We start from the raw sequence: 17,540 nt of genomic DNA on the forward strand, positions 1-17,540 counted from the left end.
CCCAGAACAAAACAAGCTTTCTGCCAATCCACACAAAGTACCCTGCCAATCCCGCCAGCCTGGGCGCTTACTGCTTGCTCCTCGTCGCTACCGCCCAACATCTCTGCACTTACAAGGGCTTGTCGAACTGGCTTCATTTCAACGGTTTCGTTGGCCGCACGATCCCGTATTTGGCGTGGGGTGGTAAATCCTCCTTGCTTTGATTTTGGTTGAATCAATTTCCTCGTGGTTTTAATTCAATCTCTCTTTTTTTCCTCTTTTTTTTTTCTTTCTTTCTCAACGGATTGATAGTTCATATCCTACACTTTAAAGCCGTTGGATTTGTCTGTCAATCTCTCGAAGCCAAGCCAACGCCGCCAAAAGCTAGCTTTTTGAAAGAAAACATAAAAAGAGAGTAGACCAGCTCTACGGTACCTTACCAAAACAGCCAGATCTTGCTGGGCTTAAATCGCGATGGCGGTAACACCAACTACGCCTCCGCCTCCATCCCCACCACCGAGATCAGTAACCCCGGCGTATCACACTCAAGATGAGAGGAAGCACATTCCAACAACCACAGCTGAAGCAACTCTTCCACTGCATAGCGGCGATTTCGGATCCATCCACAGCCCCGGCCTCAACAGCGACATGTTTCGCGCAGAGCGGCTACAACACCGGCAGCAACAGCAGGAACACCAGGACCAACGGCGTTATAAATTGAATCGCAGACGCACCCTTCCGCCATTCATCCGTCCCGAGGGTGAGAGCGGACGGAGTGGTTTCTCGCTGATGCAATTCATCCGCATCTGCTTCCAATCGTCCAGCGCCGTCTCCTGCGCCGTCAACGTGCTGTGGCCGGTTGTTCCTGCGGCCCTCGTGGTCCGCTATTCGGTACCTGAATGGCACTTGGCGATATTTTCACTATCTTACATAGCAATGGTACCTTGTGCCAACTTGGTCGGGTTTGCTGGGCAAGAGCTGGCGAGGAAAGTGGCGCATGTTTACGGTGTCTTGGTCGAAACCACGTGAGTACACCCCCCTTACTTCCTAGACACAATACACATTCTAGCGACATAAATCAGGTCAGCGAGAAATTTGGGTTTCTAATACCAGAGATCATTTTTAGCTTCGGCTCCATTGTCGAGATCATCTTGTTCATCGTTCTGTTGGTGAACGGTAGCTTAACGCAGGTCATTCAGGCTGCCATCTTGGGCTCCGTTCTTGCCACGATGTTGCTATGTCTAGGTCTCTGCTTCATAGCTGGTGGTCTCAGACGAGAAGAGACGGAGCATAACGAAGCTATCAGTGAAGCAGGCAGTGGATTGTTGTTGACGGCGTAAGTAGCTGACAGATCTTACCAGTTGAGTATGACACTTCAGACATGCTAATCTGTATTCGTCCTCTCACAGTGGCGTGGGCCTTGCAATCCCCGCGATATTCGAAAAGGCCCTGATAGGATCAGATCTCGTGACACCAGAAGAACTATCCGAGCGAACGTTGAGTTTGTCGCGTGCCACGTCCATCTTGTTGATCATTGCGTACATAGTGTTTGTCTGGTTCCAGGCCAAGACTCACCACGGTATCTACGATTCCGTATTTCGGCAGGACGATCAACGAGATTCGGACCGGCGGCGTGATCTGTCCAAGGACACACTGACCATTTTCGAATGCGCCCTTGCCCTTGCCATGTCCATTGCGCTGGTGACCATCATCGCCATCACGCTCGTGGAGGAAATCGACTTCATGGTACTGGAACGCGGCGTTTCAGACTCTTTTATGGGCTTAATTCTCGTCCCGCTCGTGGAAAAGGCGGCTGAGCACCTCACGGCCGTCGATGAGGCTTGGGACAACCAAATGAACTTTGCCTTGTCCCATGTTCTGGGCGCGACTCTCCAGACGGCGCTGTTCAACGGGCCTTTTGTGGTCATCATCGGCTGGATATTGAACAAGCCGATGGGGTTGGATTTTCACATCTTTGACATTGCCGTGTTGCTCCTCGCCATCATCACTGTGGGTGGCTTTCTCAGAGATGGCAAGACCAACTACCTCGAGGGATCCCTCTGCGTCATTGTGTACATTGCCATCGCAGCAGCGGCGTATCATTACCCGAATCCCGCTCATCTTTCTGGCGGCGACTCAGAAGAGCACTGAGACCTCAATGCAGAGGATATTTTCGCGGGTCGATCGATGTTGGTTGCGAATCGGGCGATGATGATTCATAATGAGAGAGAATGGAGGAAATATTTCTGCTAGCCGCATAGTAATTTCATTCCATATTTTATCCACTTGGCCTTTTCTTGTTCTTTTTTTGTTTTCATTGGTGTTTGGTTTCATGTCTTGCCGTCTAGCCGGCGTTGAATTCCTTTTCTTCCAACACATGAACTGAAAAGTCGAGAACCAAACAGTGAGTAAGGAGTGTAGGTAGGTAGGGTAGGGTAGGCAAGAAAGGGAAGGCCCCCCCACGTGGTGATGTAGAAAGTGGGGCCTCAACGGGCTGGGCTACCTTGATGCTTTTGTACGAAATTCAGGTGTGCTTTGCGAAATTTGTCCACCAGTGGGTCGCCCTGTGTGCCCGTACCCAACCGAGATCTTTTGCAGCGATAGTGCGTGGCTACCAGTCAGTGAGTACATCTGCCCCGCAGTAGTTGGTCAACTACCACCTGTACCCAGTAGCGTCAGCAAACTCCACCACCTTTGTTTGACGGGGATCTTTTTGGTACAAAGACATGTCGACTGCTCGTGATCCTGCGCGATTCCGGCAAAACTTCTCTCGACCGTGGCTGTGAAAAAGGCTCCTTTTTTTCTGTCTGTGACAAGGAGGGATAATTTCCATTCAGGTGAGCCAACCCATACATGCGATCTGGTTTATGCCCCTGCGTCATCCTTTTGGATTTTACCCCGCTGTAGCAATACCCCATCCACCGACGACACCCGGGTCGCCGTCGCTTGGAATGGAAGAGCAGAGGCAAACACATGAGGAAGAAAAAAAAAAATTGAAAAATTGAAAAATTGATGAGAGGACTGCCTTTATATTGCCACTGTGCATCCCCAGCCCCAACCGAAAGGCGAAAACTTCTGTTATTTCGGGCTGCATACTTTTTTGCTGCTTCTATTTTTACACCTCGTACAGCGAGCAGTTTCTGGCCATTAGTTTACCGATTTCCTGCGAGACTACTTCACAACCCTGCTCCAGACCTAGGATATACGCTTTCACATATAAAGCCACGAGTCGACTCCATTTCTAACCATTTGACCACGTAGTTCGCTCCCTGTCGGCATTCAAGAGTTTTTTTCTTTTCTTTTTAAGCATAGCCGTGTACGACTAGACAGACACAATGCCGCCCAAGAAGAAGGGCAACAAGAAGGCCAACGATGATTGGGAGGCCGAGCTCGGCGAGCAAGTCGCGCCCGCATCCGAGGCCAACGGTGCCGCCCCGCCGGCCGAGAATGGCGACGCTCCCGTGGAAGAGGAGGAGGAAGAGACCGGTGGCGGTGGCCTCATGGGTCTGATGCGCAAGAAGAAAGACAAGAGGAAGAAGCAGGGCCTGTCCGAGGACTTTGTGGAGGGCGAAGATCCGTCAGGACAGGCCCAGGCGCCCCAAGAGGCCACCATGGAAGACGAGTTTGCTGAGCCGGTGAAGAAGGGCAAGGGCGGGAAGGATAAGGCTGCTCCCGCCCCAGCTACCGATGCAGGCGATGGCGAGGATGGAGGCGGCAGGGTCAAGACAAAGGCCGAGAAGGAGAGGGAAAAGAAGGAGCGTGAGAAGCAGCGAAAGAAGGAACAGGTCAGTGCACTATCCATCATTGTTGTTATATGCGCCTCACCGGGGAGCATCTGGGCTTTATACTGATCTGCCATGTGTTCTCATCACAGGCCGCCAAGAAGAAGGCTACCGGTCCCGCGAAGGCTGAGCCGGCCAAGGCTGCTGCCCCCGAAAAGAAGGAATCAGCCCCAACACCAGCAGCTGCGCCAGCCGCCGATACTGGTGGCAAGAAAAAGAAGATACCGGCCCACCTCTTGGCTATCCAGAAGCAGCAAGAGGAACTAAGGAGACGCCAAGAGGAGGCTGAGAGACTTGCCGCAGAGGAGAAGGCTAGGGTAGAAGAGGAGGAGCGCAGGGAGGCCGAGGAGGCCAAGCGTAGGGAGGAGATGAAGGCACTGAAGAAGCAGAAGGAAAAGGAGAGGATTGAGCAGCTCAAGAAAGAGGGCAAGTTCTTGACCAAAGCACAGAAGGAGGCCAGGGCACGCAACGAAGCCAAGCTGCAACAAATGATCGCTGCGGGCATCAAAGTCGGCGCTCTGGACGAAAGCGGGGAGGCTTCTGAAAAGAAGGAAAAGAAGAGCGACAACAAGAAGAAGAAGAAGGCAGAAAAGGTAAGCATTGCCCCCTGTTAATACTTACTGGGGTGGACGTCGTCTGACGTGCTGTAATTTAGGTCGACGAGGATAAAATTCTTGCCGAGGCTGCTGAACGCGCCAGGCAGCAAGCTGAGGCTGAGCTCAAGGCAGCCGAAGAGAAGGCTCGCTTGGCCAAGGAAAAGGCCGAGAAGGAAGCAGCTGAGAAGAAGGCTGCCAGCAAAGTCGATAGCGACCTCGAGGACGACTGGGAGGCTGCAGCGGCAGAGGATGATGACGACCTCAAAGAAAGCTGGGATGCTGATTCTGACGAGGAAGCTGCCAAGAAGGAGAAGTCTGATAAGAAGGCAAATGCCAAGGCGAATGAGGATGGCTCAGATGCTGATGAGGAGACCGAGGAGGACTCGGAAGACGACTCTGACGAATCCGAAGACGAGAGAGAAACTGCTGCTCAGGCCGCCGAGAGCCAGCGTAAACGGGAGGCAGCAGAGAGAAGAGAAAAGGCACACCAGGCAGCTTTGGCCGCGAGATCCAAGGACAACCTGCGGTCACCTATTTGCTGTATTCTGGGCCACGTCGATACTGGAAAGACGAAGCTGCTCGACAAGATCCGCCAGACAAACGTCCAGGAGGGTGAGGCTGGTGGTATCACACAGCAAATTGGTGCAACTTACTTCCCTGCCGACGCCATCAAAGCAAAAACGGCTGTTGTCAACAAGGATGGCAGCTTCGAGCTCAAAGTACCTGGTCTCCTCATTATCGACACCCCTGGTCACGAGTCTTTCTCGAACTTGCGGTCTCGTGGATCCTCGCTCTGCAACATCGCCATCTTGGTTGTCGATATCATGCACGGACTGGAGCCCCAGACACTAGAGTCGATGCGTATGCTTCGTGAGAGAAAGACGCCCTTCATCGTGGCTCTCAACAAGATCGATAGGTTGTACGGATGGAAGAAGATCGACAACAACGGTTTCCAAGAGTCACTGGCACTGCAGCCCAAGAGTGTGCAGAACGAGTTCAAGAACCGTCTCGAGCAGACCAAACTTGCTTTTGCCGAGCAGGGATTCAACGCCGAGCTCTTTTATGAGAACAAGTCGATGGCCAAGTTTGTGTCTCTTGTGCCCACATCCGCTCACACGGGCGAGGGTATTCCTGACATGCTCAAACTGATCCTGCAGCTCACCCAGGAGCGTATGGTTGGCTCGCTGATGTACCTTTCCGAGGTACAGGCGACAGTTCTGGAAGTGAAGGCCATTGAAGGTTTCGGAATGACCATTGATGTTATCTTGAGCAACGGTATTCTTCGTGAGGGCGATCGTATTGTGCTCTGCGGTACAGAAGGAGTCATTAAGACCAACATCAGAGCGCTGCTAACACCAGCACCCATGAAGGAGTTACGTCTCAAGTCGGCCTACGTGCACAACAAGGAGGTCAAGGCCGCATTGGGTGTCAAGATCGTTGGTCCTGGCCTGGAAGGTGCCATCGCCGGTTCCCGAATGCTTGTTGTCGGTCCGGACGATGACGAATCTGATTTGGAAGAGGAGGTCGAGTCTGATCTGGCTCATTTGTTCAGCCGTGTCGCCAAGTCTGGTCGTGGTGTCAGTGTGCAAGCCTCGACTCTTGGTTCGCTCGAGGCCTTGCTTGACTTCTTGAAGGACTGCAAGATTCCCGTGGCCAATGTCGGTATCGGTCCAGTGTACAAGCGTGATGTCATGCAATGTGGTATCATGCTTGAGAAGGCACCGGACTATGCTGTCATGCTCTGCTTCGACGTCAAGGTTGACAAGGAGGCCGCCCAATATGCCGAAGAGCAGGGTATCAAGATTTTCACAGCAGACATCATCTACCACCTCTTCGACGCATTTACCAAACACCAAGAGGAGCAGCTGGAGAAGAAGAAGGAGGAGGCCAAGCTTTTGGCCGTCTTCCCTTGTGTTCTTAACCCTGTTGCTGTATTCAACAAGACGGGACCGATCGTCGTTGGTGTCGACGTCGTTGAAGGTCAGCTCCGGGTTGATACACCCATAGCAGCTGTCAAGACGAACCCCGTCACTGGCGCCAAGGAAATCATAAGCATGGGCCGAGTGTAAGTTTTAATCCACATCTGGCAATGGATTCGAAGTTTTAACTGACCGATCAATTTCTGTACAGTTCATCGATCGAGCGTGATCACAAGGCCATGCCTGTTTGCAAGAAGGGACAGCCTTCGGTGGCTGTCAAGATTGAGATGGGTGGTCACCAGCCTACATACGGTCGACAGCTGGAGGAGAAGGATGTACTCTACAGTTTGATCTCCCGTGCCAGTATCGACTGTCTGAAGGACTTTTACCGTAAGGACGTGTCGAACGACGAGTGGATGCTTATTAAGAAGCTCAAGCCTCTCTTTGACATTCATTAGATTGTGGAGATGCAAAATTAGTCAGTTTCTAGGGAAGGGGTCACTCCGAGCGGCATATTGTTGCGGTGAAGATTTTCAAAGGCTAGGAAAAGTTTGCTGACATATTTCAAAACGAACCCATTGCAAGATTGTCATGTTACTCACCTTGATCTATATCTCAGCATTTTCCTGCGGCTGGTTTTTTTTTTCTTTCCTTGCTGGATCTGCCTCGTTCGGTAAAAGGAACAAAAAAGGGCGTTATGAAAAAAAAAGTGTATATAATTCCACCACAACTCTTCATCAGACAAGTATTTGATATTTTCTTTCTCGGCATTTACATGACCTGCAAGTGACTCACATAAGAACAAGATATAGCATAGAGCCGTTTCTAGGCTATCATCGGAATCCGTTTATACAAGTGTTTTCATGCATATCTCACAAATGCAGCTGGCACTTCAACGAAAACAAAGGCTCAATATCATTCTTTCGTCTGTCTAAACGGCACAAAAGGTTGTCAGTCAGAAAAAACGCTGGACAAAAGCCCATAAAAACAACCTCTTTTCTATCTAAGTTTCGTACTTGTCTTCCGAGATATGTGTGGTCGTTCGTTTGGTTCTTAGAAAAAAAAAATGATACACGGCAGTTCTCCCCGTGGGTTAGAGAAAATAGAACAAAAAAAAAAAAAATAGAACCGATAGAGAAACAAGTCCAGCCCCCCCGCAGTATGTTCCCAAAGTCATAACTTCATTTCGACTCTACAAACTTCTGTCTGCTTTTTTACGCCCCATTAGCTTTAGCATCAGCGTCCGTCATATCCTCATCCTTTGTCTCGGGAGCGTCGGCCTTTTGTGCCTCAGCGGCCTTGCGCGCCTCGTCCTCGGCAGCCTTCTTGGCTGCCGCCTCGGCATCGAGACGTGCCTGTAACTCCTGCCTCTCCTGCTCGACCTTGTCGAAGTGACGCTGAACGATGGGACCAGTCATGGCCCTGATCTCGTCCATTTTTTGAATGTAAACGGCCTTGGTGGTGTCGTCACCCTCATCGTACAGCCAGTCCTGTCGAGAGAGAATAAGACGTTAGACATTTGAAACCTTATTGATAACCTAATAAATGGATAAGTGGGTCAGAACTTACCTCAGTCTGGCTCAATCGAGCACGGATCTTGTCCTTCTCCTCTTCGCTGGCAAACTCGGCATACTGGTCATCCAACTTGTTGCGGATGTCGTAGATGTACGTCTCGAGCTCGTTCTTCTTCTCCTCGGTGTCAAAGACAAGCTTGTCCTCCGAAGCCATGGCGGCCTCGCGCTCGAGGAGTGCGTTCTTGGCATTGGCGTCGAGCGACTGAGTGGCGGCAACGATCGGTAGCTCACCCTTCCTGACCTGCTTCTTGACCTTGCGCATCTTGGGCTTCGCGTCGCCGTCCTTGGCACCGTCCGTCTCCATCGCCTTGGGGTGCTCTGTCAGCTTCTTGCTTGAGTGTGTGGGCATGTCTTTTGAAATTGGGGAGCTAGAAGAATTGCGGCGTCTTTTCTGTGGTGTTTGTAGGGGCAGGCTCGCAAACCCATCGGGGGTCGGGCCGCTGCTCCCCTGATCAGGAAAAGGGGCTATGGTCGCGTCACCGTGGCAAGCGCTTGTACTCACATTCGGATCCTTTTCACCCTCCTCAGGAATCGGCTCCTCAACCTCCTGGTCCTCCACATAGTAACCACTCTCCACGTTCAGGATCCCGTGAATGTTGACACGCGCCTTGAGCTTGCAGATCATGAAATCGTCCTGTCCTCCGTTGGCCTGGACTCCCTTGACCGAGAAGCGGCCTATCCAGGGGTTCACGGTCTGGGGCAGCTCATCAGGCTTGGCGTACCTGGCCTCGAGGTCGAAAGGCTGTTTCCGGTAGAAGGTAAGAATCTTGGTGGACGGCATGAGGTTGCCTTTGTTAAAGACAACGAGGCTCGTGTCCTCATCGGGAATATCGGGAGCCTTCTCCCAAGCGAACTCGATCGGGTAGCTGATGACATCCTGGACGGCGAAATCGCGGACCTTGAAGATGGGGGACAGGATAGCACAGCTGAAGGCGCAACCCCTGGCGATGGCCTCGTCCTGGTTAAGAGTAAAAGACAGGGGCTTGTTGAAGAAACCACCAACGCGCTCCTTGATGGCAGGCACACGAGAACCACCTCCGACAAGCTCGACGACGTCAATGTCGTCGACAGTCAGCTTGGCCTCGGAAAGAGCCTGCTGAAGAACCTCCTCAACGCGGGGCAGGATGGGCTCAATCATGGCCTCGAACTCTTGACGGGTGATCATAGCAGACACGTCAATGTCGTTCATCAGCGACTCGATGTTGAGCGGCGCCTGCTGGTTGGCAGACAGAATCTTCTTGAGCTTCTCGGCGGCGGCAAAGACACGCGAGGTGGCGCGGGGGTTCGAGAAGATGTCGATCTTGTACTTGCCGAGGAACTCCTTCTGCAGGTGGTCGACCAGAGCCTTGTCGAAGTTCCTGCCACCGAAGTGACGGTCAAAAGCCGTCGACTTGACGGCAAGCTCGCCCTTCTTGAACTCGACGATCGACACGGCGTAGTCGCTGTAACCGACATCGACAAATGCAACGCGGCGCGGCTTCTCCTCGGCAGAGGGCAAGTCGAGCTTGGTGATACCGTAGCCGAGAGCGGCGGCGGTCGTGTCGTTGATAAGACGCAGCAGCTTAAGCCCAGCAATCTCAGCGGCATCTATCAATGCGCGGCGCTGGACGTCTGTGAACCATGCCGGCACGCTCATAACCAGGTCTGAAACTGCCAGCTTGGTCTCTGTGGCTGTCGTCTGCTTGATCTTGGCGAGGTACATGGCAACAAGTTGAGTGGCGGTGAACTTCTCCTTCTTGCCGAGATATGTGACCTCAACACCGACCTGGCCGTTGACGTCGACCAGGGGTGCCGAGATGTACTGTTGCTCGAGCTGGACATCGGGTTCATTGAGGCGGCGGCCGGCGAGGCGCTTCAGGGAGCCGACTGTGTTCTTAAGGTTGGAGATTTCTTGCGTCTTGGCGGCCTCTCCGAGGTACCGGTTCTTGGGGCCAAAGCCAACCAGAGATCTAAAAGGAACAAAGGAAACTGGTCAGTACAACGTCCTGTCACATCAATATATTGGGTTGAGTTCAAAGTACGTACGGTGTGGCCCTGTTGGAAACCTCGTTCGTGATCTGTGTTGTTTCAAGTCAGTATGTTGGTTGTTTGGATATATGCGCGGTGGCATCCGCTAATGGTGTTTACACAATGGGGCGCGCAAGAGACATACCACATCGACACCGCGGTTACGGGCAACCGCGATGACGGTGTTCATCGAACCAAAATCAACGCCTTTGCAAGCAACATTGTCAGCATCTGAGTATTGGGCTTGCATTGCCAAGCCTGCGGCACCTCGGGTGGGCGCAAAAAGAGACGGCGCAGTAAAGGTCTCAAGGGATATGAAGGATACATACCAACTACAGACATGGCGGCTGTATGTTGCGATTCTGGAAATTAAGTGTATATGTTGTTCGACTTCGTCTCTCCAGGGTATCTAGTAAGTCGTGGTTGGTGTAAACAGAGTGCAATGTGAAAGACTTGGAGAGGTGTTTTGTTTCTTCAGATAGGGTAGGAATTTACAAGTCGTTGAATCTTTAATTCTTTTCTTGTTTCGTGATCGCCCAGTTGCTGGAAGTTCAAAGTAGTAGGAATCTGGTGCAAACAAATAAAATGGAAAGGAAATGGTGAGTTAAGTTGCCAAAACTCCGAGTGGAAATGGTGGACAATTTTAGATCGTAACGCACCAGGCACATAAAAAAAAAAAAGGGATCAGCAAGATAATACGATATCAAGGCAGTCAAACAGGTGGAAGAAAAAAAATCTGCTCTGAAAGCTGTTTAGACAAAGTCACTGTACTGGCTAGCTGGCAGCTCTGCCCCTCATTCTAGAGGGGGAAGGCGAGATGGCAGGGGTGCGCGAACTGTGCTGTACAGTCCACCCCACTCCCCCGTCTTACAACGGTGGTACCCTCTAGAAGCTTACAGAATTTTCGACGGCATGGAGGAATTGAGAATTCAAGTGTAGCTACTGCAGGCGGACGTTTGTTTATTAAGATCTTATACCAGATGAAATTCAGATGTCATTGAATGTCTTCGAAGCATTCGGTAAGTATCAAGAACAGCTGGACTTTTCTGGCAACACCCGGTGCCTTCTGTCCTCTTCGCAAAACCAACAAACAACTTTTGCCCCTCATCCTTTGAATCAACACGATAAGAAGAAAAAAAGTCTTATCGCTCCGCCAACCTCAGTCAGGTTGCGACTACCTCACACAAACGCGTTGCTGGGCAGGCCCTGTTTGGCCCCTCACCGTCTTTGAAAGGTATCCCACAAGTCGGTGCGGATCCACCACATGTCGTCAACACAGCAATTCGCCTTGGCTTATTAGGTATTAACTTGGCAATGGTTCCAGCGATGGCAATAAATTCCAATCATCAAGTAACCATTACATTATTGCCGAGGCCGTTTGCTGCGGTTGGGCAACTTACTACAAGCACAAGCCGTGGCTCCAATGAATGAGTTTGGCCTTGTTGAAGCCCTTGACAGAGATATTTTTACGTATATGGTACGAGTTTTGCTACTCACGTGGCTCATCTTTCTCCGACTTGGCGAGATGATTTACTTTTACAGACAGTAAAACGACGAATTCATTTTATGCTTCTTGAAGATACCAGACTTTTTATACTTTCTGATTTTACTAACATACAAAACAAACTCCCACCCTAGCCGACTCTATGCAATACCCGGACAGCGCATCGATCTTTTGAGATCATAATACCGCCCTTAACACTAAACAAGAAAAGAGAAGAAAAATAAGAGAGACACAATATTATGGAAACAAGAAACCAAGAGCCAAAGAAAAATCAAATGTTCTTCGGCAACCCAGAAACTCCCAGAAAGTGACGATGTGGCAAAAGATTGATAAAGAGAACACATTAGAAGAGTATTGGTCACCAATAACTCGTGTGATGATGTGATGATTATGGTTCACGGTCCCGCATCAGAGTGACAGCACCGGTGCCCCCGACCCCTGGAAACACACACATACCCCTTACCATAGCCCCCATACTGAACGATACAGGACGACGGCCTTCTGCCGCCGACACCAACGCCAGCGCTGACGCCGACATCAGGGCGGTACTACCGCTGCTGCTGGCCGCCACCGCTGCTGCTGCTGCTGTTGGGGTCATTGTTCGACGCTTGCCTGCTCAGTGGGGGTCTGTTTGCATTGCTTCCATGGCTTGTACCAATCTCCAGCTCGATGTCCTCGATGGTCGACGTGCGCAAGAAGCTCGCCCGGCCGAGTGGACTCCTACCGGTCCGGGCCTGTGAGGATGTTGGCGGCATCAGGGTGCGCTGCCTCCCGCGGTCCCGTTGGTTGCTGTTTGAAGCCGAAGACCCAAGACTGACGAGACTGTCTGTGCTGCCAACCTTGTGGTGCAGGTTGAGGGCGGCAGGAACAGCAGACGCCGTCTCTCCAGGTGTGGGTGGCAACGGGTTGTCGGTGTACCCGCCCTTTTGCAGGTCGACGTCGCTGTACTCATACACCTGGCCCTGCGGTGGCTCGCCATTGGCCGCGCGCTGGTTGGAGAGAAACTGGTTGAACTGGCTGGCCTGGGCCAGCTCGTACTTGCGCCGGTCCTCGTCGCCCATGATACTCTCGACACGACGCGGGATGTAAACTGAGTTCAGGGCCGTCTGCGCAGACAAGAAACTGTCGAACGAGTCGCGAGGATGCAGAGGCACGCGGCCGGTGTGGCCATGCGCCACCGTGAAGAGCGAGATGTTGTCGTGCTGGTACCAGCCGTTGGCGCCACGCTCGGGGATGGCAAACATGCCGTCGATCTTGGCCGAGGGCTGGATGTTGCCACCGGCCACGATGCGCCGCCTGCCGCTCTCCTTGCGCTTGATCTGTGCCGCCGGGATGAAGGTCTCGGGCACGATGTTGAGGTCGTCACCGGCCTTTTCTGCCGCCTCGATGGCCTGCTGGGCGGTCGTGTCTCCGTCGGCGGCGGCAGCATCGGCACGCGGTCCACCCCAAGTGCGCTGACCGGCCGTGAAGATACCGTAGACCATGTACCACCAGTTGAAGAAGGGGTTGAGCACGAACATCATGGGGTACAGCCAGATCTTGAAACGCCGGAGCTTGGCGCCAAAGTAGATCATCATCAGCCAATTGAGACCGAGCGAGATGGCAATGAAACCGACGGGCAGATCGCTGACCCGCTTCGAGGTGGTTAGGATGGCCAGAACCATGATGAAGAAGAGAAGAGCTGTAGTACGAATGGTGTTCTGCATGAAGCGGATCAAGACCAGGAGCGGGTAACGCGTCCACAGACGCCAATCAGTCAACATGCAAACCTCATTGGTGATAAACCCCAAGAACCAACGACGACGCTGCTTGACAAGGGACTGCATGGTCTGCACGGCTTCGGTCTTGCAGAAGGCTGAAGTACACATTTGAATCTGGTATCGCTTCTTGGCACCAATCATGAACAAGTGCGTCAACCAGCGGTCCTCGCCCAAATGGCACTTGGCAAAGTCGAAGAGGTCCTCACACTGTTCGGCCTTGTCGGCAAAGTAGTACTTGGCCATCCTCCTGAAAGCAGAGAAACGCAGCATGGTGAGAGCGCCGGGAAGACAGGTGACGGCACCACATCCGGACTCGACTGTACGCTCGAACAGCTGACCGTGGATGTATTCCAAATCTTGAAGGACGGTGATAAGACTGTGCTTTTTGGTCGTGGAAGTGATGACTCCAGTCATGGCCAACATGTCCCTCGAGTTTCCGGGGCTCAGCTCCATGTCGTAGATGAAGTTCTGCAGGCACACACGGTCCAGAATGCAGTCACTGTCGATAAAGAGGATGAAGAGATTGTCGTTACGCTCGAGGTACTCCTTGTAGACCTTGTCAATGAGCTTGAACGTCGCCTTTTGGCAGTGACGCTTACCGCCGTGAGGGAAGCGAGAGATGGTGATACGGGCGGCCTTGTAGGTGACGTCGATGCTCTTAGGGTACGAGTCCAAGGTGAGCGGCACGCCGAACGTTTCGATGGTGTTGAGATAAAGCTCGTCCACTTGGTCTCCGTCAAAGGACAGGAACACGTGGATACAGGATGGCGGGTAGTCGCAGTCGACGATTGAGTTCATGGCCACGAGCAAAACCTCGGGGTCTTCCTTGTAGCAAGGCATGACGATGACGACCTTTGGCGCCGACACCTCGTCAAGGACCTGCTTGACACGCTTCTCTCGGCCAAGCTGATGGGTGACGAAATGGTAGACACAAAAAAGCCATGGGATCGTCAGAAGACCGGCGAACGCCCAGAAGGCAAACCACTGTAGGCCCACAACCATGTCTTCCGGCCAAAGTGCTACTATGGCGCTCGGCAAGGGCAGTGTGACGACCATGATTGGAAGGAAGACCGCTCTGTTGTACCGAAAGGGTTTGTCTGCAGTGAGTAACTATACCATGGCAAAGTGAGGCCAGACTGAGAAAAGGAATTGTTATAAAAGCATACCTGAATCCCACGAAAAGGATGGCAACCACAACGGCGAGAGCCCGAATTGTCCAATGTTCAGCTTTTATAAACACCTTGACAAGACAATACATGAAGGCTGCCACCCAGAGGAACCACTCCAGGACGGCAGCCAGCATGACCAGGCCGACGATTACCGTGTAAACGATCTGTTTGACGTTGAGATGTGTCAGTAAGTATATTTTACCAAGATACCTGCTCTCATTCTCATTCTCTCATCTTCCTCTTGGTTTTGTTTCACTTTTCTTCACCTTGGGCCAACCCCAAGTAGAAAAAAACATACATCGTGTACCGGCCATCCTTCAAAGGGATTGCCCATCTTGACAATTGCTCTGGCACCGAGCAACGCCGGTGTTGTTGAGAGCCCAGTGGTTCTAAGTTATTGCAATTATGGTGTTCCCTAACGAAAGGGGTATTTTTATATGAGATGTGCTGGTCGACAAGAACAAAGGAATGTCGCGGGTAGCTGTGCAGAGATGTATGTCGACTTCCGTCAGCCTTCCAGGTTTGTTATTCGGCAACAAACAGGCGTTTGTGATAAAGACGGCAAAAAGCTGCCAAACGTTTCCACAACAGATCGTCCGGGTGGTTTTGGTTTGGTAGTTAAAGGCGAGTAGTTCGGTAGAGGCGGTGCAGCTAACCAGGTGTTTCTGCAAAGGGTATATTCCGGTTTTCCGCTGAAGCCAAGGAGAGGATGATGTGAAGAGAAAACTCAGCAAGATCCGAGCTGGAGTGATTTGCAACTACAATGAGAAGACAACGAGAGGGAAAGGAAGGTGTGTCCAACTAAATTGGGCAGATCAACATGGAGAAAAAGGAGGCTGTCCCTGACTTCATAGGAGAGCGACGGTTCCGGGGATAAAAAAAGGAGTTTGCCTCAGGAGGCTAAGACGTTTGTAGCTTCTCCAGCTGTGAACAAGGTCAGTCCGCCGGCGTGCTTGTCTAGACTACCCACAAACCCTTTGACGAACGCCATGCTACTTCGGATTTGGAGAGGCGCTATGGCCAGACTTTCTCATAGCCACTGGCGACATTGACTGGCGCATGTAAGCCATGGAACAAAAGACAAGATTGCGTTTTCTTGGCTTTCCAGGCCCAGTTCGAATAGGTCACTAGTGACTGCCCATGCGCCAACGATGGAAGGTCTCCCCTCTAGCCTGGGTCCATCAACTTGTTACCTCGTGTAAAAGGGAGAGGCGTGGTCGAAGAGCCGCTACGCAAAACGCCCCAGGAGATGGTATCGGCCCTAGCCGTCAGATCTTACTTCTTGCCCGTCAACGTCTTTCAGTAAGCAGTCAAGCAAGTCAGGTTAGTTGGCAGTTGTACTGTGGCTCTTTATTCACTTGCATCAATAGTATGGGGTAGGCAAACAGCGCTGTTGGATACCGATTTTTTATTTTATTTTTTTCAATTCACAGATTGGGTAAAACCAACAGAACTTTGTTTGCTCCCCTGAATAGCTACATAGTCTGGCATCAACACTAACTATCCCCCATAGGTAGCCGAATTCCAGCTGATAAAACTTCATCCATCTCATATCGCGCCTCCGGGGAACAAATGAGTAGGCTACTGTCCCCTGCTTGGTACCTTGCATGGGGATGACTTTTTCTAGATCAACTTGCGCAAGTACAAGGGGTGGGTTTCCACGTAGAACGACTAGGTAGGCTTTTTTTTTTTTTTTTTTTTTTTTTTGCGTGCTCGCTCCGCCGAGGAGTTAAGCCAGCAACTTTCCCCTGAATTTAGCAGCAACGCTTTGTTTGCGTTGAACGCCAGAGTTTGGGACGGCGTGCCCCCAGGAGCCAATGGATGTCCACACAGCTCGGGCTGGATCCGCGCTGCTTGTGTGACGCTACACCATCCCATATACGGTATTAGGTCGCAGTCTTCCCATGATTATTGCGTTATGCCAAAAAAAAAAGGCTATTGGAACCGGGGCCAATTAAAAACTCGCTCAAATCCGAAGAAAAGGAAGAAGAAGAAGAAAAAAAAAGAAACTTTATCTGCGTGTTCTTTATTATGACCAAATGCTGGCTTCCTATACAGCGCCGTGCTGTGGCATCTCTTCCTTGCCGGTCAGCTCTCTGTTCAAGTTAACCTGCTTTGTCATCCTTTGCACTTATTAGGTTGACCGAGACAGATCTTGCTAGGGCTGTTTCTCAATTAAAAGCGAGATTAATACGTGTCTGTGCCAGCTGTGTTAGACCAAATGCCCCGCCGTATGCGATTTAGTGAGACAGCCCAGACGATCCGTCAGAAATGGTGTATGGCGCTTTCTTTTAGCTTCACGAAACAAACGAGAGACGGCAGGCAGGATAGTTTGCGTGGCAAAACCTCCTGCCATATGTGGCTCGACTTATTCGTAAGACATCTCAGATTCAGATGCCCCTGGCCTGGATGCATGTGGATTCCCGAGTGCAATTCAAGTGAAGTTAAAACCTTTCAAACTTGAGTCGACTATTGGCAGCTTACACCCAACGATATTCCAGACTTGGCTAGCCAGTTTCTACTGTTTCTTTAGCTAATATACGTATATTCTCAAAAAGACACCTTGCAGTGAACTAGAGAAATCTTTTACAATCAAGCCAGCCTCCCGTGTGGGGTAAAGTGTTTCTCTGTCAGATATGAAAGCCAAAATACTAACGAATTCATAGGTAATTCAAGCTCTCTGTTCTCACAATCTGTTGTCCGAGCTGAGGTTGAGGCTAGGGCTGCAAGGGCCGAGACGACTTTTTGGGTTGCCCTGAAAGTCTTAGTCGCAGAGCAGAAGTGTGCAGCCACAATTTTCATCCCAGAGTGAGGGGCCGACAGATCATCCATCCGCCACAACCATCAACACATCGTCCATCCAACCCACAGAGTTTCCTTGCGCGGCCTCGCCTTAGGCATCCACTTGCCAACTTACCTCGCTAGATGGGTAAACTACCTAAGCAAGCTAAGTGAGCACCTAAGGCACCACATTTGTCTCATCAACCTGGGTAGAACAAATACCCTTTGATGGAGGACATGTTGCTAGTTGCATGGTCGACCAATCATCAATGGACATGGGAAGCCGCCGCACGTGGGTATCTAGCATTTGCTCGCTCGGTGAAGGGAAATTACCTTCTATCCCGAGGTGTTTCCCGCGCGTGCGTGCTGCCACGAGCCCCATTCGACAAGGTTCGTGTCGTCTTTGTTCCTTGATGCGGTTGCCATCGGACCGGGTTGCCGTCTTCAGCTGAAAGTCGAGTTTCTTGTG

General features: G+C 51.4%; 5 protein-coding genes across 5 annotated transcripts; 3 read left to right on the forward strand and 2 right to left on the reverse strand.

The window, feature by feature from the left end:
* Positions 1 to 78: 78 nt before the first annotated feature.
* Positions 79 to 2,316, forward strand: PgNI_01813 (uncharacterized protein). The gene is made up of 3 exons (XM_031121885.1): positions 79 to 1,004; positions 1,106 to 1,315; positions 1,389 to 2,316. Exons 1-3 carry the CDS (start codon positions 454 to 456, stop codon positions 2,128 to 2,130), a joined length of 1,503 nt encoding a protein of 500 aa, XP_030987113.1. The 5' UTR covers positions 79 to 453; the 3' UTR covers positions 2,131 to 2,316.
* Positions 2,317 to 2,536: 220 nt separating this feature from the next.
* Positions 2,537 to 7,035, forward strand: PgNI_01814 (uncharacterized protein). Its single transcript, XM_031121886.1, has 5 exons — positions 2,537 to 2,816; positions 3,241 to 3,764; positions 3,854 to 4,354; positions 4,417 to 6,422; positions 6,488 to 7,035. The coding sequence occupies exons 2-5, from the start codon at positions 3,315 to 3,317 to the stop codon at positions 6,732 to 6,734; spliced, it is 3,204 nt and encodes a 1,067-aa protein (XP_030987112.1). The 5' UTR covers positions 2,537 to 2,816; positions 3,241 to 3,314; the 3' UTR covers positions 6,735 to 7,035.
* Positions 7,036 to 7,178: 143 nt separating this feature from the next.
* Positions 7,179 to 10,549, reverse strand: PgNI_01815 (uncharacterized protein). The gene is made up of 6 exons (XM_031121887.1): positions 10,353 to 10,549; positions 10,187 to 10,266; positions 10,003 to 10,064; positions 9,876 to 9,907; positions 7,846 to 9,799; positions 7,179 to 7,766 (listed from the first exon to the last, which is right to left on the reverse strand). The coding sequence occupies exons 2-6, from the start codon at positions 10,197 to 10,199 to the stop codon at positions 7,491 to 7,493; spliced, it is 2,337 nt and encodes a 778-aa protein (XP_030987111.1). The 5' UTR covers positions 10,200 to 10,266; positions 10,353 to 10,549; the 3' UTR covers positions 7,179 to 7,490.
* Positions 10,550 to 11,909: 1,360 nt separating this feature from the next.
* PgNI_01816 (uncharacterized protein) lies at positions 11,910 to 14,624 on the reverse strand (the record flags this gene model as incomplete). The annotated part of the gene is made up of 3 exons (XM_031121888.1): positions 11,910 to 14,196; positions 14,288 to 14,454; positions 14,589 to 14,624. The coding sequence occupies 3 exons, from the start codon at positions 14,622 to 14,624 to the stop codon at positions 11,910 to 11,912; spliced, it is 2,490 nt and encodes an 829-aa protein (XP_030987110.1).
* Positions 14,625 to 16,511: 1,887 nt separating this feature from the next.
* PgNI_01817 (uncharacterized protein) lies at positions 16,512 to 17,102 on the forward strand (the record flags this gene model as incomplete). Its single annotated transcript, XM_031121889.1, has 2 exons — positions 16,512 to 16,728; positions 16,957 to 17,102. 2 exons carry the CDS (start codon positions 16,512 to 16,514, stop codon positions 17,100 to 17,102), a joined length of 363 nt encoding a protein of 120 aa, XP_030987109.1.
* Positions 17,103 to 17,540: the final 438 nt, after the last annotated feature.

The sequence above is a fragment of the Pyricularia grisea genome (genome assembly GCF_004355905.1).
Source record: "Pyricularia grisea strain NI907 chromosome Unknown Pyricularia_grisea_NI907_Scaffold_1, whole genome shotgun sequence".
Taxonomy (NCBI): domain Eukaryota; kingdom Fungi; phylum Ascomycota; class Sordariomycetes; order Magnaporthales; family Pyriculariaceae; genus Pyricularia; species Pyricularia grisea.

Bases quoted from the DNA above. Each gene is read 5' to 3' on its own strand.
- PgNI_01813 (XM_031121885.1), top strand. From the start codon at position 454: ATGGCGGTAACACCAACTACGCCTCCGCCTCCATCCCCACCACCGAGA. The intron at 1,005-1,105 runs GTGAGTACACCC...GATCATTTTTAG, and splicing joins GGTGTCTTGGTCGAAACCAC to CTTCGGCTCCATTGTCGAGA. The intron at 1,316-1,388 runs GTAAGTAGCTGA...GTCCTCTCACAG, and splicing joins AGTGGATTGTTGTTGACGGC to TGGCGTGGGCCTTGCAATCC.
- PgNI_01814 (XM_031121886.1), top strand. From the start codon at position 3,315: ATGCCGCCCAAGAAGAAGGGCAACAAGAAGGCCAACGATGATTGGGAG. The intron at 4,355-4,416 runs GTAAGCATTGCC...GCTGTAATTTAG, and splicing joins AGAAGAAGAAGGCAGAAAAG to GTCGACGAGGATAAAATTCT. The intron at 6,423-6,487 runs GTAAGTTTTAAT...ATTTCTGTACAG, and splicing joins ATCATAAGCATGGGCCGAGT to TTCATCGATCGAGCGTGATC.
- PgNI_01815 (XM_031121887.1), bottom strand. The intron at 9,800-9,875 runs GTACGTACTTTG...TGTTCCTTTTAG, and splicing joins GTTTCCAACAGGGCCACACC to ATCTCTGGTTGGCTTTGGCC. The intron at 7,767-7,845 runs GTAAGTTCTGAC...CTCTCTCGACAG, and splicing joins CTCGATTGAGCCAGACTGAG to GACTGGCTGTACGATGAGGG.